Raw genomic sequence first — 25,259 nt, 5'->3', positions numbered from 1 at the left:
AAGACACAGACGAGCACCTCTGGAGACTGGCTCAGGTCTGGTGGTGGATACATTAGCCTTGGAGGGATAGTCTTTCCCTGCTGACTTTGATTAGGGACCTCTGCGAGGGCTGCTACCTTACTCTGTGTTTAAAAAAAATACAAACAGTTGATAATAACCTGGTTTTGGCTAGGATAGAGTTAATTTTCCTCCTAGTAGCTGGTATGGTGCTGTGTTTGGGATTTAGGATGAGAATAATGATACCACGCTGATGTTTCAGTTGTTGCAGAGCAGTGCTTACACCAAGCCAAGGACTTCTCAGCTTCTCGCTCTGCCCTGCCAGTGGGCAGGCTGGGGGTGCAGCAGGAGCTGGGAGGGGACAGACCCAGGACAGCCGACCCAAACTGGCCAAAGGGATGTCCCACGCCACAGGATGTCATGCTGAACAATTAGTATGGGGTGGCTGGGGGAGCGGCTGCTTGGGGCTAGGCTGAGCATTGCTCAGCGGGTGGTGAGCAATTGCAGTGTGCATCACTTGCTTTGTACACTTTATCAGTAGTAGCACTATTAGCATTATTATTTGCCTTTCTTTTCTGTCCTAATAAACTCAACCCACAAGCTTTCTTTTTTTTTTTTTTTTTTTTCCCTCCAGTTCTCTCCCCCATCCTGCTGAGGGTAGGTAGGGAAGGTGAGCAAAGGGCTGTGTGGTGCTGAGCTGCCGGCTGGGTTAAACCTGCCTCAAACAGAGCATGGTGCTGTGATGTTGGCAGCTCTGACAGCCCACAGGGTGGGAACCCCAGGTACTGCAGCCTCGTGCCCAGGTCCTGTGTCCACGGAGCCTCTGCCAGCCCTCACCCAGCCCTGAAAGTCCCCGCTTCTGCTCAGCCCTTCTGGCTGCTGTGCAGTTCCAAAGCACCAGTAGCAAAAGCATCAGGAAGTGAGAAATCTGGTGAAACAAATGAAGAAAAGCAACATTAAGCTTTTAAAGCCAGCTGGTAGATTTTGAAGATACCTATAGTGGCAGTAAGGGCAGGCTTTGAAAGGATTTTATAGCTCTGTGTTACAGTCTTTCTGGCCAAGAAATATAATTGCCAGGCAGTGAGATGATTTCTTACAGATAGGTTTTGCTAGAAACATTTCATGGGGAAGATGAAGGAAGAGGAATTAAATTTATGAACTGAATTCCATTGTAATGTATCTGTTAGTGATAAAACCCTCGGCTGAGCAACTAAGGAAGATGTTTTGTCTTCTTAGAGTAACAAGAAGCAGGACATGATCTGGGGTACTCTGCGGGAATTTGTGCATCGGCAGGTACTCTGTTCCTGAGTAGAAAAGGTGTTTTTGATAAAAGCAATAGACGTTTCAGAAAAATTGCCTTTTTCTGAAAATATTTTTTAAAAATATTGGTTTTGTTCTTTTGGAGTCCTTGTCTGAAACCCTGGACACTGCCACAAAAGGAAACTGGTGCCTTGTCTGTTTGGAAGTGAGCTGACCCTTCTCCTTCCCGCTGCTTGGGGTTAGGTTTGCAGAGCGGTCTGTTGGCCTTTTGCAGGCCCAAAGGCTTCCCCTTAACTGGCTTTCTTGGTGCACTCCTCTGGCTATTGCTGAGCTTACAGATGGAAAAAGGCAGCTTGGGTATCTAATCCATCCCCATGTCACAGCCAGCTTCTCCTCGCAGTTGATTTGTTAGTACTGTCCTCGGATAAAATCTAATCAAGCCCCGTGCGGTCAGAGAGACTCCATCAACTCTCAGAAGCTCTCTAGCAGGGAGGGCTGTTTAGAGGTACCTTGTCAGAAGGAATAATAATCATTTCCATTCAAGTGTTTCAAACTGTGATTTATATTCATAGGTGATTTTCTTACTGCCTCGCAATACTGCTTTTTAAGAAAAATAGTGTTAAAATCTGTATCGTGTAAATGGTCAGGCAGCATTTGGTCTGGGGCAACAGAAATCCACAGCAGGTTTGGGAGCTGGGCCACACGCTTGGACAGCTGTGCCCAGGGAACAACCTGAATGCTGCTGTCTTTTCATAAATACCAGTGGTGAGGACAGTCTGTTCTGCTCTCAGAATCAGGACTCTGCTATTAAAACAGAAAGAAATATATTCTGGTGTCTTAATTAAAAAAAAAAAAAAAATCCATCAGATTTTTTTTTTTTGACAAAGAAAAGTGTGAGTCTCTGCTAATGAAAAATATTCAAATTCCAGGTGTCCTGTGTAATAAATAATAACATGAGCATGAACTTGGCTTGCCACAATCAGCACCAAATCATCAATATAGCTTCTTTTTGTGCAGCTCATTTTGAACTTTACCTATTTCCTTGAGCTATGCAGATATAAATAAATAATTCCACTTGATAAAGGTCTGGGAATGCTATACTTTAAAAGATAAGAAAGCTTTGAGGGGAAATTGTTTTTAAATCCATAGCATTTGTATGCTGTTCACTGTTCATACCGAGCAAAAATTCATTCAGCTGGCAGTTAACCAACCCAATTTTATTCTTATTCTGTGTTCAACCTATCCTTCTCCTGGGGACATCTAACCTTATATGTAATTACATCTCGTAGAGTGGGAAGGAGGTCTAAATAACCTTCTGAACAACTAAATAAATGCACAGATCCCTAGGACAGGTTATCGGTTGGATGCAGGTGGTAGAGCATTGGTAACAGGAGGCCTGAGCTGTGAAGAATTTCAAAATTTGAGTCATTTTCCTTCCTACATTGGACCAAAAATCTAGAATTAGAAATATTTTCAGAAAACCAAAATAAAAAACTCTGGCTTTTCAGATTTTTTGTTTCTTCATTGGCTTGGAAGTAACAGTGATGAATTTAACAGTGATGGTGGCTTTCTTTCTCTCGAGGTCTGTCCAAGTCACTTGGTCTCATTGAAGGCTATGGTGGACGTGGCAAAGGTGGGCTTCCAGCCACCCTGTCCCCTGAGGAGGAGGAGAAAGCTAAGGGACCCCATGAGAAATACGGCTACAACTCCTACCTCAGTGAGAAAATTTCACTGGATCGTTCCATACCAGATTATCGTCCAACCAAGTAAGTACCAGTTGCTTCATGAAGGAGGTGTTGCTCAAGAGCTAGGAGTGGTGGTTACCTTCATGTTCCTGGGCAAGACTGCTCTTCCCTGCTTGCTGTTTGCTGGGCAATGCTCAATAATGAGCAGCCAACACAGTTTGGCTGAAATCAGGATTGTTCATAAAGACAATTTATCAGGGAAAAAAAAAAGAAAAGGCTGGTTTCTTCCCACCTTTTTCTCTCTCTCTCTCTCTCTCTCTCTCTCTCTCTCTTTCTCTCTCCCTATTTCCCTGAAGCAATATATTATTTTGGGTGGTAGTAATGTGGTCAGAAGCTCACATCTGCTCTCGTCAGCAAAGAGCTGTTCACTGAGCTATTGGCCTGTGGTGTTTATTACGCTGTAAAAGCGTGCCAGGACTCACCCTCCCTCCTCCCCTGTCAGCTCCTTCATGTCCCTGCAACACCTCTGGGGCTCTCCGGCTGCCTCCGCGTTCCTCCAAGCGCAGTCCTCCTGTGATGCTGCCTGGGGATCTCCTGTTGGGCTTCAGTTGTCCCCAAAGGGATGCTACGAGGCATGGGGCTGGAGCACTGTAACCCTCTTGAACTGCTGTGGCAGGAGGATGGCATGGGAAAAGGCTTAAAATACTGAGCAGAAACAGTAACAGATATCTCCTGGCAGTGACACCGCTGCGCAGATGCCTGTGAAGGGATCCCAGTGGATTCAGTGGCAATATGCTCTCTATGCTATTTCACCAGAATGAACTTTTAAGGTGGTGATGATGATGATGATTACCTACTAAGCACCAACTCACTTTAAATGAGATGCCAAATCATTGTTAAGAGTGTGAGAGAAGACATACTGTGAGTTTATCTTCATGAAAGTTAATTTTAGATATGGCTAGTAAAGTGCTCCTCAAAATAGGAAAGTGTCAATTTGTTAAGGCTGGAGTGATAGCTCTGATTAAAAAAATAAATAAAAATAACACGACTGAGAGAGATTTAGATTCTGAAAAATACCTGTGTCATTAGGGTGGTGACAAAGCTATTGCTTGGCATCTGCAAACCACTGAAAATCATGCGGCAAGGGGATGCAGCTACATGTCTCCAGCATCCTGGCAAATTGTTAACGATGTGAGAGCATGGAGAGCTTTTGTTCCGTCACTTCTCTGCATGCTGCATGAATTTCAAGCAGCCACTCATAGTTTCCAAGGCTGTCAGCCACTGACAACAGAAATATTTGGATGAGTTTTCAAAGGAGTGGAGGCCCAGCCTCCAATTCTGCTGGTATGGTTTGTCTGGACAAAATGAATTGCAGGTAGAAATTGCACCTTTGGCTGTATGATATGCAAATCCCAGTACAATGACAAATCCTTGAAGTGAGACCTTCTCTAGCAGTTACCTGAGTCTGAGCTTCTTATTTTCATTTCTCATCCAGAACTCTGACTTCTAGCAGAGCCAGCATTACTTTGTGAGAATTAATTTGAGCATTAATGTTTTTTCAGATCTTCCAGGGAAGAAAAGGATTAATTCTGACATTTTTAGGTTTGCATTGTATTTTCCTCAGTACCACTATCAGTCATTTCATAGGAGGGTGGTGGAGAGGACAGAGCAGACACAGCAATTTATTAAATATGCATCATTTTCGAGCTAGACTAATATTTCGGAGGAGAGAATTTGTGGGTACTGCAGTTGCATAACTTAGTGTATTTTATCTATGCAAGATCTTCAGGATGGTGTTTTGGTTATTACTGCTTTTTTATTTTAAGAGTTCAGTTGTCTTGGTGTTGTAAGAGAGCAGTTGGTCTGGTTGTGAAATAGGTTTTAATTTTGCTGGAAGATTTGAGAAGTTTCAGCTTTTTCTGCTTCTGACTTCAAGATCCATTCGCTATTTTGTGCATGCAATTTTATGGCTGATTTTATGAAGGGTTTAATGCAAACCATTTAAGTCAAGTATCCTGGTCTCTGATTAAAATAGATTCAAGTCAAAGGAAATTAGCCTAAATGGTTTTGAAATTGCAGCATTAGTGGGAAAAACTGTTGAAAACCCTCCAGCTGATAAGCATTACAAAGCATGTATTAGTTTTAAATATAATAGTGAGGCTTGTTTGGTTCCACTAAAGGCTGTTTGATGTCCGGAATGCCGATGGTCGCAGGCTGCTCCTAGCAGTGGCTGTCACTCTTGTGATTCTGTCCTTTTAATTTTCTCTTTTTTAAAACAAAAAGATGAATGAGATCGAGTGGTGCTCTCCTGAGTGCTGAGCTGTGCTGGGTCAGACCTCGTGGTTCTTTTTCCTGCCTCCTGTTTGTGACTGTGGCTAAAGTGAAGCGAGCTTTAGGGGAAAATGTGACACGTTTTATAATTGCACTGCATTTAAATACTCTGCACCTTGTGGTCAACATGGCTAAGGGGGGGTCAGAGACACATGTGTCCCTGCTCAGGGTGATCAGCAAGCAGACATTGGCAATGAAAAGGTATCACGAGTCTCAGCAAAGGGCCTTTCCAGTCCCTCCCAGAAGCAGTGGAAAGGACAGAGGCCACTGGCCCTGGAGGAGATCCTCCAGGATTGCTGGGTTCGGGAGGGTGCTTCCAGAGAAGCTTTGGAGAAGGTAGGGTTCTTCCCTTCTTCCCTTTGTGATGTCTCGTTTTAGTTGATCAGCAAATTGTGGCTGTAAAACGCAGTTTATTTTAGAGAGTTTCTTTTACTTAAAAGCTGAGGCTGTTCATCTGGGCTGGAAGGTAAGAAATCTCCTCTGCTCTTCCCCCCTTGAGCAGTATTGGGCTTTACCTTGGAAGGCTTCCTGAAAAGGTGTTGCTGATTACATGGATATATGAAAAGTATGCGCGGTGCTGATACCACGAGGCAGTTGTGCCTGTAAGACCTTGAGCTGGTTGATGTTGGTGATCCTGGCCTTCTCCTGACTAGGAAGGGTTGTGTTGGGTGTGCAATGCAATGTGCTTTTGGAGTGAGTCAGGGAAGTATTCTGCTTTCCCCCCTCAAAGCTGCTTCTTTGGCTAAAGGAAATCAGGACTCGTATTTTGGGGCAAGGGGCCCTAAGTTTGAGTCAGTGGGGGTACAAGATGGGCATAAACAATGTGTTTCTAGCTATCTTGGTTGTATTTTTGGACTTTAAGATGAGACTTACGCGTGTTCCAAAAGTACCTAAGGTGCTGCTGGTGGACTACAGAGCTTCTACACACATCTTCCAAAAATGGGCTGGAGATATTTTGTCTGTCCGTGTTTTCCTGCAAAAACTGGTGAGAATGGGGCTGGCCTGTGAGATTTCTGGTTGATCAATTCACAGCGTTTTCTGCCTGCCTGTGAAGGTTTTGGTGTGTGTGTATGTTAAGATGTGTTATGTTCTTTATTGGATGTAAAGCATATTTACATGGGATCCTACGGGCTGCTAATGTTCCCCACTTTGATACCAGATTTTATGCACCTCTATTTTTATTCCGTGTTATATGATTTAATGGGAGCCCCTCTTACATGTAGCAAGAGAACAAAAAATTGCTGCGTTAGATCAGCGTGGCAGTCCATCTTAACCAGTATCTAATCTCTGATAGTGGAATTACCAGATGCTTCAGGTTGAAGAAATCATATTAAGGAGAACTATGAAATAATCTGCCCATCTGGTGCATTCTTCTCTCTTTTCTATCCTATCTAAAATAAATGTGGAGTTCTCATTATCGCTTTAAAAGTCTGCTCCTGTCTGGAATCCTGCTAAGCTCTGATTCAGTGGTGTTTTATGGCATTATGGGATTAAGGAGTAGATTTAAGAAAAATAATACCCACAATTGTGAGGACTATTGAATCATTGGGTGAAGATGATATATTCCTGCTGCTGCCAATCTCTGAGCAGCTGTTCTCATGCAAGCAAGCTTCAAGTCAACACAAGATATTAAAGTAAGGAAGAAAAACAGTGCAAGTGATGGGTAATTTCTTCAAGTTTAGTGTTCAGCAGTTTTGAGGGCTTCCTAGCTGGGAGCCCCTACCCCTTCCCACTGCCTGCCTTTAATTCCTGTATGTGGCTCAGGCAGAGCATGGGAAAACATTGGGAGGTTAGGGGATGGTGGTACATAGGGAGCATGATCTGCTTTTGTTTTCTTCACAGCATGCAACTGGTAAAAGGTTTGTGTTTATTAGCTGGTCCACGTGGCCTTAGGGAAGTGTCCTGGGCAGAGCTCAGCCATCACCGAAGCAGTTCCTGAAGATTAAACAGTTACATATTGCTGACTTGATTTTAATTTTTCCCAGTGGCGTGTCTGGGGGTTGAGTCAGAGCCATTACGCGCAAGTGTCTCAAGTGGCTGAATCACCCTTTTATTTTCGTAGCTGCCTTCCTTGGGAGCCTGGGAGCAATTGGGCTTTTTAGCACCATCTGGCTTCAACTGGTTTTATTGCCAGAGACTTCTGTGTAGCTCCTGGTTGAGGCTCTTTCTTTGAGTGGGGCACAGTGGGAAAGACAGAGTTATAAAGGAGACTTTGGGCTGTTCTCTCACAACTTAAAGGAACTAAGCCCATTCTTGACTTTATTTTTATTTAGCGATTGAACAGGTTTTGGGGTGGAGAAACTGCTGTAGCAGGAGGCATTGCAGACTTTGAAGTCTTTGCACCTATGGAGAGCCCCTTGGCCTCTGCCGTGGGGGTTCCTTGGGTCTCAGCCTCCACTTAAGTTACAGAGGTGTTGAGAAACCAGACTTTTTTTTTAATACTCAAAATTGCATACAACTTTTGGAAAGTAGTGAATGTGGATATGACTTGGTTACATCAGGACTGTCCAGGAGCATGGGCCTTAGAGATCAGCAATTCAGTCCCTTGCCTGTGAGATCTGCATTTGTGTCTCTCTTATGCTGGACCCGAGATGCTCTGATCCTGGTCTGGATGCTGGCTGTCTCTGCCTCCCACAAAGATGCTGAGGTCAGCAGTGGTTCATGCCACAAGGCTCAGCCAGGGCCAGGAAGATCTGGAGGTTTCGTGTCCTACAGTATTTATTTATTTTCTTGTGAAGAAAAGTAGGTCTCTGCCACTGTGGGAATAACTGAAATGACCAGGTTTTGCAGGTGCCTTGATCTCGGTTTTCTCTTTGTACCAAGATACTGGAATGTGATACTTACTCAGGATTTCTCATGATTTGGGCAGGAGACTGCCCTGTGCTTCATGCATCTGGCATCGTGTGTCTTAGCGTTTCATTTCCTTTCAAACTGGAAGGCGTATGAGCTCCTTCAAGGTTTGCTTGAAACAAAGTGTTTATTGCCTCTTTCCCCCCCCAGCTCCACTCCCTCCCCCCAAACGAGCATATTCTTCTTGTTAAGTGTGGCTGAGATCTGCAAATATTATTGTAGCACGTGAGAGAGCTCCTCACTGGTGGTTTCAAGTTTCTTTAGTAGCTGAAACATTTCTGGAGTCACACATTTGTGATATGATGCAAGTTGCTTAGTCATGTTTAGCCCTAGGGTGTTTAGCCAGGCTTGATGAAATGAGTCTGAGGAGGACAGTGCTTAAAAGACGAAAACAAATTGTTTGAATTAACAATGGTGATGTTTGCTGAGAAATAGCAGTCCTTGCTGTATATTGCAGACCAAGGAGATCAAAAGAGCCCTTTCTTTTGTGTGCACGATACATTATCTTAGCTTTTGCAAGGGGTTTCTTTTTTTCTTTTTCTTTTCTTGTAATCCTGTCTACAAACAATAGCAAGGAAGAGGCAGGATGTATTAATTTTCTTCTTCAAGTAAGTGAAGGAAAAACTAGCAAGGAACCAAGACCATATAAGAAGGAGAAAAGCCACGATGGTGTTTCAGATGAGAAGTCCTGCTTTGATGGTACATGGGAGTGTCTTAAAATATACTTTCATCTCTAGGGAAAACAATCAAACAAACAAACAAAAACAAAACAAAAACAAACAAACTACAACAAAAAACAAACAAACAAACAAAAAAGAACTAAGGGTGTATCTTCTCTCTTACTCGCAGCGCTGACACAGGCTGCTTAGAGAAGCTGTGGATGCCCCATCACTGGAGGTGTTCAAGGCCAGGTTGGTGAGGCCTTGCACAACCTCAGCTGGTGGGAGGTGTCCCTGCCTGTGGCAGGGGTTGGAACTGGGTGAGCTGTGAGGTCCCTTCCAGCCTGAGCCATTCTGATGCTAGATGCTTGTGGTCTGAACCATCACTGCGCGCAAAACTCTTGCCCTTGGCATTTTGTGGCTGCAGCATGGACAAAGGAACACATTCCAATGCTTGGAAAGATGCCTCCTGAACATCTTCTGAGAGAGAAAGTAAAGAAACCAAGTAGTGAGTGTCAGTGTCAAGACTCCAGCCAAAAGGAACCGTTCCTTATAACAGGGTTCTGCTTTGCTGTTCAGAGACTGTTTGCTGGATGTTTTCTACCCAAGCACACTGTCTTGCCAGGTCTGTCCCATCTCTGTGTGTTTCTAGGGCTCTGTGTTGCTTTACATGTCTTTAGCCTGCCAGGCTGCACGTGTTCCTTGTGCTCTCCAAAGGAACGCTTGAGATTGTGCCAGATCTGTTCCCTCTCTGATGTGAGGTTCACGGGCATAGGAAGATACCTGCAAATGCAGCAAATCCAGCTTCAGAGCTGAAAGGTCGTGGCTCTTCTTCCGCTGCTTCATCAGGTACGGGAGAGGTGAGGAGCAGGCACCCAGTCTGCACACAGCCTGGCACCACCTGTCCCTGGCTGTGCTGCATCTCCTGCGGGCCTTGGGGTGGGTTGCGCCAGGGAAAAGCCCCACATCTGGCTGCTTTATCCCTGCGTTGCTTTTCCAGCACTGATACAAACCACTGCACTGTTGAATACATACTGATACTGATCTTTATTCTTTAGTGGTATCCCAGTATGTATGTATGTAGGGATTGGCTACTGGACTTCCAAAAGTCAAAGTGGAAAGAAGAAAAGTGTTTTTTTCTTGAAAACTGGGCAAGAGAAGTCTCTAAAGACATGCTTTTCTAGCTGTGCTTGGTGTTTGCTGGTTACTTTAACTTCCTACTGAAATGTTTGTTTTTACCTTTTATTCTGGATGTACATAGAGACACAGAACAACTTTGTTTTTCTTCTGAAGTAAAGATTCTTGCAGTAGGGTTTGTCTGACATCTACATGTGCTCTGCATGAAGTCAGTGTCAAAAGCCTTTGGTGCTTAGAAGTCCCAAGCATCTTTTTTAACTTTATTGGTAAGAAAGTGCTTCTGGGAAAGTAACTCTGGAGTTGTTTAGTGACTATTACGGGATTCTCTTAGTATCATTATTCTGCATCAGTGTAATCTAGAAACACCGTGACCCTGGCTTTGTATACACAGTACCTGATTTTTTTTATGCAATGGATTCCACTAATTGTCATATTTCCCTTCCTGACTACAAAATTATTCCCCATTCTTCTGAGTTTGGAACATGATGCTTCAGGGAAGACTAATGTATGTGAAGTGTGCCATAAAACATTTACTGGTGTAAACATAAGTATTAAGCACATGCTTAGGAGGAGGATAGCATTAGTATAGTTTAACAAACAGCTTTTGCCCTCTTCTGAACTCCTGCACTGAAAAATACCTGCGTTAGAAATACTTCTGACTAAATCATACTTAGGGAAATAAGTAAACCAAATTAAGATTTGGATATGCTTCTTCTAAATTGCCTTCCAAAGGAAACAAAGCTTGTGTGTTTGTGCTACCAACCTGTCTGTCTTGCAGAGAGCTTTTCTGTTGCCTCAGGAGCTTCTGAATCAGTTGTATATGCACAGCCAAGGCAGGCAGAGGAATGAGTCAAGCATCGCTGTCTGCCAGCATTGGTCCTGAAGCCGTTTATTTAGTTCTCCAGCATCCAAGGCAGCGCAGTGTGTGTTCAGCTGGCTGGAAGGGCGCAGGGATGGGTGGCAGAGCCGAGTGACACGGGGAGCTGGGTGAGTCTGTCCTGCAGTCGACGGCATGTTTTGGAGGATGGTCAACCACAAAGCTTGAATCTGTTGAAATAATTTAAAAATTCATTATTTTTTTTCTCCTCCTCACTGTCCCTGAGTTGGGGCCATTCAATCAATCCTCCACTGAGGGTCTCCCAATGACTCTTTTTCTTCATTTATGTGAAATAGCTTGTGTGCATGGGGAGAGACGGGTAAGTGGATGTGACACTCATAATGGCTCTGGCTTTTATGTCCCTTAGACCTGTCTGAACCTAATAACTTTATTGCAAGAGCCTGTCACAAAAATAAATCCTATTCTGCACATCCTATTTTTCCAACTTAGGAGATCGTTTCTTGTTAGAACTTGCTGAGTAAGTAATGTGCACTTAAAATGTCTGTATGTACCTAAATATATAAATTGTAATGTATATTTTTGATACCCGCAGTTGTAAAAAATATAAAGCACAGCATTTCTGAGAAATAGTTACTGGAAATAAGGTAGGAATTAAAAACAAAAAACCTTTCATGAAGAAATTCAATGAGTTTTAGAGGTTTAATGATCAGAAATTCAATTTATGAGAATCCTGTGTTCTGAATCTATAAGCATAAAACTGTACCAGACAGCGTTAGGTCTTTTAAAATTCTTGGGTAATAGAAAATGGTTTTCTGTTCCATGTACTTCATAGGGTAGATACAATTGATTTAATATTGATAATCTCTTTTGCAAGAAGACATGTGCAACTGAATCAGCAAAATAGGACCTAAAATAAGCAATCAATGAATGGAGCGTGATTAGGAAGTGGCATTTTGAATAGCAGTCTGAACACTGGCTTTCTTTTAAGCTCGTTCATAATCTTTACAAAAGCCAAATGAAGATCAATTCATTTCCTGGTGAAGCTTTATTTTTGTGAGCGGAACTTGAATGAAGCTTGTTTGAAGTCAGTAGCTTTAGTTTGTGGACTTATTTGTCATCAGTTCAGAAGGATATGGAAGTCTTTGTTTTTCTACTGAGATTTAAAGACTGAACCTGGTACGGATATATGAGTAAAAGCTGAGAAGCAGTAAATTTGGCTGGATTAAGGAAACTTGAGCATGCTTGAACCTGCCTGGATGCACACAATGTGTGTGCGGAGACAGCAGAAGATTGTAACATGATTTATAATGTATTGTGTTTTAGTCACGGTGCCTTGCAGCCCAATCCTCAGTAAATCATTCAATCCAATCAGTGCACCATTGATACATAAGAATTTACCTCCCAGGTTTTCAGCTGCATCGATACAAAGTACATAGCGGTTTTCTGTGGCGAGGCAGAGCATGTGCTGGGCTGGGAGAGGGTCTGTGAATATCTGCCGGCTGCAGGGACAAAAGAGAAGTCAAGTCTTGGATGTATATTAATTAATCTGTTGAATTTGGCTGTGCAGGTGGGATATGATTTTGTGTGTTAGGTTTTTATTGGCTCCCCATGAGACCTAAGACAAAAGTCAGACAGCATTCATGAGGTGAGGGAGAGAGGGAAGAAGACTCCTGAATCTTCTGGTTTTGTGGCTTTTGGGTGTTTGCTCATCTTTAGCAAATATCAGATGTGGCCCCAAATCTCTGATAATATATATAAATAAATGACAAGTGTGTATTGGTAAGGTGTGGACCATGTATCACTATATGTATTTCCAAACATGTTTACTTCCTTTTTGGTGTCTGCTCACAGCAAGTATATCATAGCCATTGCTGCCTGAAAATGTACCTAATAAGCTAGTCTGTATTTATGGCCTGAAGTTGCACTGTGCTTCTGTCTCCTTTGGGAGTTGTTGGTTGTGGCAGGGTGAGAAAGGAGCTGACTTCCAATGTGTTGGCCTTTAGATACTCCTGTTAGTTTTTCAGTTGCAGCAGCAAACAAATCTATAGTCTTAAATCATGTTGTTTGGGTTTAAGTAATAGTAAAAGACTTTTCCAAAGTGTCTGTGCTAGATAGCTGTGAACCTGTTGTCATTTGGATGTCTGTAGATAAAGGCAGGCATTGAATAGGCTTAGCAAAAAAAGAGAAAAGGTCTGATACCTAAACTATGGGGCACACTTGAAATTCCTCACTATACCGCCTCCAGCTCATAGTTAAAAATTACAGACAAGTTTTTTGATTCTTAACCCTGTAGCAGGTCAGGTTGTGTTTGGCTGTGTTGGGTTGGATTCCTCTCTGAGCTGCCTAGTAGGTATGCGAATGGCGCTGTGTTTTGTGCCCGCCTAAGCTGGATTACCTCTCTTCTGCATGCTTGGTCTCTGTGCCTGTCAGTTTTGTCTCCCAGTGTTTTCTCTCCTGTGTTTTCGTTGTGTGTGTGTGCTTTGTTTGTTTGTTTGTTTGTTTTCTCCCAGAGGAGAGTGCAGCAGGTAAGAGTATAAAATTCATCCAGGAGCAAATTTAACCACAGAACAGCAGTGGTGGTGTGTATTTTTATCTGTGGAACAGAGAGAAACTTCTGGCATGTTGGAGTGTATTCTTGGCCTCTTGTGCTTCTTGCAGCAGAAAACAATTATTTCATGAAAAACAAGACTATGGACAATGTGGCCAGTCATTGCTTTTGAACTCTGTCCCTAAACACCTCTCCAGTCTTCAAGAAGCTTCTTGCCCTCTCTGTGCTTAATGTCCACTGCCACTAACAGGGGACAGCAATATTTTTTAGCCAGTTAGTTGAATTCAGTTAACAGGTAACCAAAAATGGAATACAACTAGAAATGCAGACCTAAATCAACCTAATCCTTTATTTTACATCTCTTTGGTATTGCTTCTGACTTGCTTTTTTTCCCAGACCAAGTGACCTGTGTCTGTTACCCAGTGGTAGGTAACTGTAACCTCTGTGAGCAGCCTGTGCTGTGCGGAAGGTGGTGGTGCTGGCTCCAGCAGGCTCCTGCTGGGGCTGCAGAGCTCCCTCTGTTCAATTTTTCAGCACGCAGAAATTTGCCACGCAGGGCTGAGCAACACCCCTCTGCTGGACCTGGTCCAATTTTGACAGGTTATGTAAACTTAGGAGGTGATTTCTGTACATAACAGAAGAGGTTGGTTTAAAACCTCTTCATCTTGCCAGTTCATAAACCAGTTAGCAGAATGGAACTGCTATTACCCAGAAAAGTTATCTCTAAAAATCAGCTGTTCCTTTTAAATTCATCACTTTTATACTACCTGTTAGAGCAGTAGCATTGTTCCACCCGGTGTTCAAGGCAGCACAAGTGTTAGCCACTTTTCTTATTCGCTGCCCTAAGTACATGCAGTGGATGTCAAAATCTTGAGTTTCCATGAGATCTATTCTAGTAAGAAGCTCTGAAGGTAAGGCCATATAGGAAGGACTGAATATTAAATTTGGCGGGCAAGGCTTATGGCTGTGACAGTTCTATACCAATGTACCAAAGCAGAGCTGTGAAGCTGTTTGTGTAAGGCTGCTGGGTGCTTGCTGCCCCAAAGTTGCTGTCCTGAGAGATGCTGCCAGGGCGAGAATTCACTTCCCAGCAAGTGAACCCCAAAAGTAGCAGCATCAATTACACCTGACAGCAGGATAAACATACCTTGGAGAGAAGGGTGGAGTAAATTGTCCTTTGGCAATACCAGTGTCTCTGTGCTGAGCTATCAGGAAGCTTTGACTTCTGCCTTAGTCTGAACGTCTCTTAATTAGCCACATCCAGTGTGGTGTCTGCGTGATCGGCTACATGAGCAGCTGACACCTCTAATAGAGGGTGTCAAAACATACACTGTTAATTCACAGTTTTACATTACTGCCTTTCATCTTGTGACCTCTGAGCACTTAGAAGCCTGTAATGCGAAGGTTGTGGTTGCCCCATTGTAGCAGAGTCAGCGTTCCCATGCTGGCTGGCACAGTGCTGCTCCTTCCTCAGTGGAGGCGCAGGGGCTGCTCAGCACAGTGCTGGTGAAATCGAGAGCAGGCTTTGCTTTGGATCTGCACCCCACAGGAGGTCAGGGTGCTTCTCGCCTTGATGACATGATGCCTGTCTTTGTAAAACGCTATAGGCAACAATTTTCAAAGCCTGTTCCCTCAATCCATGCCTATTTTGACAATATTCAGCATTCAGCTCTGTTTGGAGTAGAACATTTTCAAACAAACTGACAAAAACCTTAATTTTTCTTCCTGTCTGTTGTGCATTGCCTGGGGTTACAGATAGGTCAACAGACTGGCAGAGCCAGTGCTGTGGGACCCGTGGGTTTTGTTGCTGAGTCCCACTTACCTCCTTTGGACTTGGGGTTCACCACCTAATTTCTTCATTCCCTCATTTAAAAAGATGATATTATCAACTTCGAGTGGCATCAAGTACTGCTTGAATTATTGGTGTCTTAGCTAAGAGGAGAGCAAGCTCCTTCTCCTGAAGACTCAACGGACCTCAGAATCCCCAGTTCTGGGGATTTCCATGGTGTCCAGGGACATCCAGGCTTGGTCCCAAGGGCGATACATTTGCCTCCTTGCAATGTGGCCCCATGGGATGAAAGTACTGGTCTGTGTCTAGCCCTACCTTGTCATGCTGTATGTTGTCCTTGTGGGACTGATGAGGAGCAGGTCAAGAGCCCAGGGGCTCTAAGCAAGAAGCAGAGACAGTGGATGTCATTACCTGAACTATCCTGAAAAGTGTATACCTGGTGAGAGGCACCCATAGGCTTCCTGCAGGACTGTAAGCCAAACTGCATTAACCTGCTGCTCTGACCCTGCTACACCAAAACAGTCCTGGTACCCTCTCTGGATAATGGGTCAAAATTTATAACATGTTTTGTATGGGGACTGCTCTGACAGTGCAGCCTTGGGAACTAAAGGATCAGAGCTTCCTATGCACTGAGAGATGTATTGATGATTCTTTTAGTTGCAAGACAATGTTTGCTCCAGCTTGGCTTTACAAGAGCTTAGGAAAACAGCAATCTATGTGATAGTAATTTAGGGGAGAATTCCACTGAATGTGCAGAAATTCTAAACCAGTTTTATTTTATGCACCTTTGCTTTAATGTTGCAATTCCATATATCATTGTAGGAGACGTATTTAAAAATATACGAGCTTATTAAGTTGAACTCTCTCTTGTGCTGAACCACACTTTGTAGGAAAATCTACAAAATCCTGTAAAAGCTCTGCCAACATAGTTGAGTACTTTTGCAAGCCGAACTGTTTTTAAGGACCATAAGTAACAAGAATCATTTATTCTACTAATCAAAAGAATATTTGCCTATTTAAATATTCAAACCCTCAAGCCTTATACGAGAATGAAATGTCAGCAAGGGATAAGCACGTTAGCTGGATTTATTTTGTGTGATGGCCAGCAAAGAAATGATTAACAACTAACTTCAAGAGCCAGATTTGGGAACTACTTGGTGCTCAGAATTAAAAAATAGGGGAGGAAGAAAATCTAGCCACTCTAATATGTAGGAGAGGAAGACAGCTGTGAAAAAGCTATCATTGAGATCTTTTATGAAGAAGTGTGGTCTCCATAATCAAAACCACTAAAATCTTTGCCTACTTTGTCCCTCTCCATGGGCAAGTTGGAACAGGGTTGTGCCCATTTTGTGCAACCTTGCAACTAGCATGGATTTTCATGCCTACTTCTTTCTGTTCAGTTCGTGGCTATTTATTGTGGCTGATCATATACAAGAGATGGAGAGGGTCTAGAAGGGACCCCCCTTCTAGCTGCAGAGGTAACTTCATAGGATGCAGAAGCAACAGAGCCCTAAAAATGTGGGATGTTTTGCAGGCACGGGTGTTTGCCCTCCTCCTGATGTTGGCATCCCAGAAGGGCACGTAGAAGGGATGTGCTTTCTGGTCCTTTGTGTGGTGCAGGAGAATGGTGTGTTGAACAGACCTGAAGGGCATTTTTTCAGAGATGAGTAATGGTGTGGAGTCAAAGCTAATGATGGTGTAGCCATTAGATAGGTACGCTGGTGATCAATCAGCCTGAACAGCTGTCAAGGCTAACTCGGAGGGCTTCTGCTGCTGGGACCCTCTGCCTGTGGCAGCCACCACAGCGAGTCCAGCACTGGCTTGTGGCCATCGATGCATCCCTTAAGTTGAGAGCAGAACAGAGCTCCTTGTGCTTCCAATACTACCTTGTGTGATGCTGCCTAATGCTTTCCTGGGCCAGGCATTAGTCAGACCAATTAAATTGTTCAAACGTTGCAGGAAAGCAGCCTACTGTTACTGTGTTGACCTTTTCTTCAGTGTGTATTTTTCATACTTGACATCCATGCAGAGCAGAGCCTGCCTGTCCGGCGTGACAGCACACAGGCTGTGCGTGGCATCCTGTCCTTCTGTGCTGGAAGAGCAGGATGGGGAATGGTCCCCCTTTGGGCTGAGGGGAGGGTGCAAAGCAGTGGGCAGCCCAGGGAGGGTCGAGCATCAGCAGAGAGAAAATAGGAAAAGAACTGACTCTAACGTGATAGAAAGGTCATACAGCAGACTTTTAAGTTCCTGGTCTGCTGGTAATTCATTTTTGGGCAGTTGCATGCATTCTTCTGCATCACCTCTTCGTCTGTCAAGTAGTGACTGTTCCTGCTGTGGTGGAAATGGGAAACTTAAAGCCAGCACCACAGGTAAGTCTCCAAGTAGGGTGTGCTATTTTTCTCTTAATGTCAACAGTCACGTTGCACTGGTGTTGAAAATCAATAGGAACTGGTGTTAGCTGGTGCTGTCTTACAGGGTGGGACTCGTGTCATGGGGATTTTCAGCCTGTTAGTGGCCTTTCCCACTACACAAAGTATATAAAAAGTTTTGCTAGCTTGTCTTGGTTATTGAATGTATGACACTGTAAAACTCTCCTGTGCTTTGTGGGGCACTGAACAGAGATGCTTCTGTGCATAGAGGCGGCTGGCTGTCTCGGTGGTGGCAGTGGTGGCGTGGGGCAGGATGCGTGCCATGGCACGAGGTGAACGGATGCAGCGTGACTGCCCGAACGGTTCCCGTGCCTGCCGGCCATTCCTGGCAGGGTGAGCTCTGCCCTGCCTGCGACACGGGCTCAGGAGCTGCACCCTCCCTCTGCAGTTTGCAGCGGTGGCACCTGAGCCTGGCCCATGGTGGCTGGATTCCCTTTGCTGCCTTTCTGCCCCACGTATCTTTTGCCTTGAAGACTTGCCTGCCTGATGGTCTGCGCTGGGACACGATGCCCAGTGTGTTCCTGCCGGAGCATCGTGTGCCTGTTGGGCAGGCTTGCAGGTTTGTGTTGGATCAGGAACCACAACTGCAGCTTATTTGAAATCAAGGGTAGGCAAGTGGGGGGGCTGGGACCCTTGCACTGCACTGCCTCTGGCTTTCCCTCAATTTTTGCTGCTCTTCAGGTGCTGGTTAGCTGCATGTTTAAAAAATAACAATGCAGCTTGGGGGAAGATGCAGTCATCTCTTAGCAGGCTTTGATGTGGCTTCTGCTGTCTGGCTTGGGCACTGTGGTCTTGCCCAGGACCCCTGTGTGGTGTTTGTCTTGTGCTGCAAGGCATGTGTGACTGCTTCCTTTTACGTGAAGGTTTTGGTTTTTGTTAGCATTTCTTAACACCTTCTCTTTGGCTTCACTCGCTGATGCACCTGCATCCCATACAGCGAAGATCTACCAAGTTGAGAGCAGGAAATGACCTTTGGAGAAGGGTTTGTGCTGATGAGGCTGTTGCAGAGATCAGCTTTGGGGCATTTGCAGCCCAAAGGGACAATAGGCAGATCCGTAAGAAGAAGCTCTGCGAATGCTCCAAAATGTGCCTGGGGTATTGCTGAGGTAGCACCAGCCTGGAGGAAAACAGCTCCTGGCAAAACTGTTGTGTCTGGTTCTGTACAACGCAAAACTGTCTCTCAAAGCAGATGGTGAGTGTTTTGCCCTTGTGTCTTAAGGCACAGGGTGTGTGAGGTTAGGTTTTTCTCTGCTTTCTTTAAAACTGTGGATTAAAAGCATCATCAGCGCTCTGTGTCTGCAGCAACAGATACTTTTCTTTCAGTGGTGGTTTTCCTAATATCTCTTTACCACCTGATATTCCCTCCAGCTCATCTGTGTCTTGATCTTGACAAAAACCTCTGCATTTTATTGCACCCCCATTGTGCAGTTGGAGAGATGGCTTCTGACAGCTCCAGGCTGGATGATCTGTGGTGCTTTACAGGCATGAGGAATGATTCATTAGAAATACATCATTAGGAAATTCAGGTTACTGATGGATCATTTTCAGACAGCCTGTTGAAGCCTACTTTTTGACTAGATCCAGGTATTACCCTTAAAACACTGGGCGTATTTGGGACCCAGGGCACATCCATCCAAAGCAGACTTTTCAGATTTATGGAGTTCTGCTTTCTCACTAGGAACGAGAACAGCTATACTTTCTGCTTAATGGTTTTTAATCTTCACTTAAAATTTTGGTAGGCATATTTATATATGGATTGGGGAGGAAGGACTCGGAGACAGTACAGCAGGGACAAATTAGGAAAAAATGATGGTCTTAATGATTTGAGGTTCTGTGCAAAATGGATGCATGTGCTGTCAGGAGTGGATGACTTGAGTGAGGCATATCGCAGAATGTAGCAGATAATTTCTAGAGTCAGTGATGAATACAGTCTTTGATGCAGCATCTGGGATTAGTGGTTACTGGATCTCAGCACTAGCAATATTTCTACTTTTGGTATCTGGAGAGCAAAATGCCCTGGGAGCAGAGTGAGCTGCAGGGCTGTCCAGCTGCTCCTGGACTTCTTCTGTGGGCTAATGTCTGCTACTATTTTTTTCTGGAGTACAAGATGACAGTGCTGTTCTCCATGGTTAGGGGCTTTGAAAGAATATGATGTGTTATTGTCTTAAATTGTCGTGTTTCTTTTGTTACATTTTTTTGGTGAAAGGTGCTACCTGACGGTGCCTGCCATCCATAGGAGATGCACCATGTGCAGTATATCGAGTCACAACATAGGCACAAAAATCTGCTGCTAGCTCTGTGCCAGCGTGGCTTAATCTGGAGCTGAAGGATCAGGCTGCTGCGACTGACGGGTGCCTGCTCTGCGCTAGGATCCAGGCGAGGTGTGCTGGTGGCGGTTTGTGCTGGGGCAGCAAAGGTGCAGAGACCGCCTGAGGTTGGTTGTCAGTCGCCTGAAAGCGGACAGCGTGACTCAAGGTGGTTGGTACAAGATAGAAATAGCTTTGTGCTCCAGGAGCCAGTTGATGTGTATTAATTAATAGAGTGGATCACGTTAAATCACAGAGCAGAGAAGCGTTTTGAAATGTCACTTGCCATCTTGTGGCCTCCCTGTGCTCCAGGAGTGCTTGCTGTGATTCCAGGTTATTTTTCTGCCGTGGGATCACGAAGCAGTAAATGACATGATATCCCTTTTCTGTCACCCAGACAGCCAATAAACATCCTAATCTCAGTTGCTGCACTGAAGAGTAGATTTACAGCTATGTGGTGGGCATAAAACAAATGATCAGAGGATTCAAAGGCAGCCTCCTGCAGCAGACAGGCCTAGTAGCAAAACGTGATTCTTTTTGTTTTGTTGTAAAATTTGCTGACTTGATTAATACAGCCTGACGTATGGCAAGCTGTTCGGCATAAACTCAGACGTATTTTCCCTCCCCCCCATCTCCTCTCCTCATCCTTCATTTGTTTCTGAATGGCTTCTTGCATAAAGAAGTCACTGTGAAAGATACCCCCTGTAAATATGCTATATTTCATGTGCTTCCTTGTGTTTTCTCCTGATTGCAGAGTTAGGCTTTTGTGTAAAATAAAGATCTTGGATCCGAGAAAGGTGCAAGTGAGGTGGTGTCAGGTTCTCTGCACCCATCTGCCTTCTCGCTGGACCAAGGATGGAGTAAAACCTCATTAAACCCCATTCTTCCGTACTTCAGGACAAGCAACACTTCCCAATGAAAGCTCAGAGAGGTCCGTAACTTAACCCCCCGATGAGATACGTTAGTAAGACAAAACTTCCTGAGAGTTTTGTCAGCATGATTTAATGGGACATAGTCAAGCATGATTTAATGGGGCATAAAATGCCTCTTACTCTGATATCCCATTGATCTAAATGAGACACAAAACCGTAAGGGATCTGTTTCTTTTTGCTATTGATTCATGGCATTTTGATATAAATCCTGAAAGCAGGTTCCAAACTACATTTAACTGAGCAGAGCAGGATTTAGTGGGGAAAATGCCAGTGTGTAACCTGTGCTAATTAGTTTACAGGTGTTGGCAAGTAGCTGGTGTTGTGTGCTTTACCAGTCAAGTGTTTCTTACTTACCAAAGACGGAAGTATGAGGGATTAACTGCAGTCTACTTGAATTTTCTCCAGTTTGTGCTGCTTTCTGAAGTAAAAGGCCAAGTATTGCCCTTTTGTAAACTGGCACAGTGCCTGTGTCTGGCAGCACTGCCTTGGGTCCGTAGGCTGATGTGCGCTCTGCTGCTGAGCACCTGGTACCGGGGGCACAGAAGTTTCTGAACCAGGCTTTTGGTAATGATGGAAAACTGGAAGTGGGCAAATGTCAGTTTAAGAAGAGGTGCTGGTCTTTAAGTCTATGAATTTCAATGGATTTCAGTACATGACACCAGCAAATGTATATTGTGTTCATCTCACCATTGTAATTTTTTTTTTAAATGTAAAAGTTTTCACAATGCATGCAGTTGTTGCTTTGGAAATCCAGTTTTACTGGACTCAGAGTTGCTTGCAAGCAGACTGGCCAGGGTGTGAGCAGAGCATTAGAAACAAAACCTAGGATTGTCCTCCTAGAACACACGAGAAGCTGCAAAGGTCTCCCAGCCTGTGCAAAAATTGATTTCCTTTGGTGTTAGTTCAGGTTCTGAATAAGCTTGGAAAAACCTCAGCACAACAGGCTTATTCTAGAGCTTCTCCCTGTTGCTGGTTAGCCTCAAATCCCCCTGAGGATGTTCTCAAGTGTCACATTTATCTCATTAGTTGCAAGTCCCTGAAGAGACAAGCCCATGGTCTGGGCCAAGGATGGCAGCTGTGCCAGAATCGAGCTCTGGCTGTGTGTGTGTGTTCCCTTTTGTATAATTAGCCGGTCTTGAATCCTGAGTCTAGATGTATTTTGGCCTGGGAGCTGAATTTGGAGGGTGCTGTCTGGTGATTAGCTGAATGCTTTCTTACCAGAGGGTGATGAGCAGGGGCAGGAGGGATGATACCTCAGATGTGGTCTGGTAGCTGGCACGTTGCTGAAAGGCACGGGCATGCCTGGGGACTTGTCCCTGAGCCCTTCGTCATTGCTCCTATTGGGACTCAGGCTTGGTGCTGGCTGGCTGTGCTGTTCCTCTCTGTTTCACCTGAAACACTGAGCGCTGCAGAGTCCGGATCAGTCCCTTTTGTGTTTAAAATGCTTAGAAGACAAAACAAACCAGCTAAACCGCTTCCCATCTCTTGTAGTCATTATTCCTGCTGTTTTAACAAGTTCTCTGCTGACCCTTCTAATTATGTTTGCGATTGAGCTCTTCTCCCGCCTCCCTGGCCCCACGAGAGCACAGAAGCACCAGGTGTTCTCCTGCACGAGTGTTTGTCGACACGTCAGCTCGACAGTAATGAACCTCTGCGGTGAAGCCTGGGGGCTGAAATCCAATAGCACATGGCTGTGGGCAGAGAGCTTCCCTCAACCCAGCTGCTTTTTGCGCCAGAGGCCCGTGTGAGGAAGGCTGACAAACCAGAGGTTAATTTGTTTTCAAATTGCTGCCTTTCCCGTTCCTGTGGTCGCAACCAAAGCCACCAGAGAGAGAGCGCAGTGTTTATGCGAAGCCTTTGCCTCATTCCTCCTGCCGATAGAGAACGATAGCTCTGCGCGCACGAGCAGTGCGGGTATATGAGGTCCCCACTCCTTCCCTGACTTATCTCTTCTCCCCATATCTTTGCTTGCCTGTCCTTAGCAACCAGGTGAGGAGAACAGTGATAAGAGGAGTGCAGGGTGAATGCAAATCATCAGCACATGAACCTCATAGGGCTCGGTGTGAATTTTCCTCCAAACCACTTTGATCACAAACTGAGTTCTTTGTTCCCCAGAAGTGTGCACCGGGGGGAGGCTTTTCAGAGGTGTGCAGTTGTTAAAAGGAAATACTTTTGATCCCATGACCACTATTCCTTCAGTTTAGCAGGTGTCAACATATATAGAAAGCAGATTTTTAATCTCATAGTCTGTTCAGTTCAATTTTTGTGCAAGGATTACAGAATTGCCCCATTGTGACTGTTCATTCTTTTTAAAGAGAGATCTGCTTCTTGGAAGATACTTTTTGGCATTCAGTACGTTCTTGTTTGTAGAGAGCTTGGATTGCTTTAGGGTATGCAACAGTTAAATCAGGAAATACATCCTTGTTTTCATCCAGCATAGTTGTTTAACTAAAGATTCATAAAGAACCATGCTTCTGTTAAAATCTTCATCTTTAGTATCTCATTTTGGAGTCTAAAGAATGCCTGCAGTTGCCTAAGAAACGCCCAGTACAATTAAATACAGAGTTGTTGTTGGCGAGTCAATGAGCTTGAAGCTACGCCTGGATATCGTTCCTGCGTTTGTTCTTTCTTTGCTTATCAGGGCAGGATTTACTTGGTAAACGCTCATTGTAATTCTACGAACTCTGCTAATGTTGCATGTCTAATCCAGCATGAATGGGGAGAGGGAGCAGCAAGGCTCGTTTTCTTGTTCTTCCTTTGCATGTATTTATTACAGGGAAAGATGGAGAATTTAAGTTGCTCAAAGTAGTTAAAGATCACCTGTTTGCTTTCTGCAAGTGCTTAATTAAGGCTAGGCTTTTATTTAGGGTGAAGCGTGGCATAAAACTTCATCTGCATCTCATTGGGAACTGCATGTACTCCTCAGAGAGCTCTGGGTTACCTGAAAGATCTCTTCTCCTTAGAGCTGCCACAATTCTGCTCCATGTATGTCCTCGGTTGTGATGCCTGGTGTACGCACATAACGTGAACCTGCTGCTTGCCAGGGATGAAGCTGGCTGGTAGGTGATATGGGAACACCTTCCACTTCTGTCTGGCTCTGATACGCAGAAATGTGCCTGAGCAGATGCCTAGCCACCAAAACGAAGCTCGAGTTAAGCAGTTACTCCTGTAACCCAAAGAAATGATTGCAAATCTTTGTTTTTAACTTACAGTGGCTGCGAAGTACAAAGACACCAATTCACAGCAGTGCTCTGCTGGGATACTCCAGAGACTGAAATGTATTCAGAAGAATCTATAAAGAGAGTTAAAACATTACTAAAACTATTTAACCAAGGGTCATTTTGTATTCATTTCATTCCAAGGCAAATGGGAAGAAAATTCACAAGTGTGGTTTAAGAACAAAACTAACTTCTGAGCAGCTGTTTAATCTTAGCACAGAACAGGAAGGTGAGGTTTCTCTTTAAATGAGGAAAGACTTTCTCTGTTCTAGCAGCTGCCTGTTGTTATGTGCCTACAGACATGCATGGACACACAAATGCAACCTGAATTAAGTGAACTGTGGCTTTGCACCCTGCCCTTGGTGCTCTCCCAGCCCAGAGGATGCTCTGTCACTGCTGTCTTCCTAGAGAGCACTGCTGAAGTTATGCCCAGGCACTAACACACACATTGTGCAAAGCAATGTAGTGTTGGCCCTCGTCCTCGCCATGTATTAAACATGTGCCTAGCTCTAAGTGCTGCAGCGTATGCTCTGCTAACCCCGTCTTTCTCTTTTTCTCCTTTGTGCTGCAGATGCAAAGAGCTGAAATACGGCAAGGACCTACCCCAGATCTCCATTATCTTCATCTTCGTGAACGAAGCACTGTCGGTTATCCTGCGGTCGGTGCACAGCGCTGTTAATCATACACCAGCTCACCTGCTGAAGGAGATTATCCTTGTGGATGACAACAGTGATGAAGGTTAGTAGTGCTGGGATCTTGGATCTCCAAAACCCTCAGGAGGGTGTTTAACTTCTTCAAATCTCGTGGAGGAGTTGTTTCCTTTGGCAGTGGTGATGCTGCAGGGAGGCATGTGGCCTGATACGATGTGGGTGCTAGCTAGCACACCGGTTCTACCCTGCCCTGTTTCTCCAGCTTTTGTAGCAAAAAAGCAATGGGATCAAACTGAAGTTAAAATCTGAAATAACTTTTAATTGGAAGCATTGTTGAAAACTAGAAGGCTATAAAAAATGCAGGGTGTGACCTTAACTCTGTATTCACAGTAGCATCCACCAGTTCTGGTTTCAGGTGTGTATTTATTTCCACTCGCAACACCTGGGTTGTTGCAGCAGTACACCTCTAAATGCTTACCATGGAGCCAAGGGACAAGACCCTGGAGACCATGTCTTATTTCTGCTTTGGCTCCTCACAGTGGTGTTAAACAAGACATCTTCCCCTCTGTGTGCCTCAGTTTCCTTATCGGTAAAATCAAGTCCCAGACTGTCTTTTTTTATTTAATTATT

The 25,259-nt window shown here is 44.4% G+C and overlaps 1 protein-coding gene across 1 annotated transcript in view; it reads left to right on the top strand.

Moving 5' to 3' along the window:
• Positions 1-25,259, top strand: part of GALNT17 (polypeptide N-acetylgalactosaminyltransferase 17) — a gene marked incomplete at both ends in the record, with an annotated part of 224,636 nt that overhangs the window by 54,539 nt on the left and 144,838 nt on the right. The window contains 2 exons of the mRNA XM_084299577.1: positions 2,840-3,023; positions 24,551-24,717. Of these exons, the coding sequence (XP_084155703.1) occupies positions 2,840-3,023; positions 24,551-24,717 (351 nt within the window). The remainder of the gene's footprint in view (positions 1-2,839; positions 3,024-24,550; positions 24,718-25,259) is intronic.

Source organism: Netta rufina (genome assembly GCF_964035555.1).
Source record: "Netta rufina genome assembly, chromosome: 21".
In the NCBI taxonomy this organism is placed as follows: Eukaryota; Metazoa; Chordata; class Aves; order Anseriformes; family Anatidae; genus Netta; species Netta rufina.
This window is presented reverse-complemented; position numbering and strand designations above follow the sequence as displayed.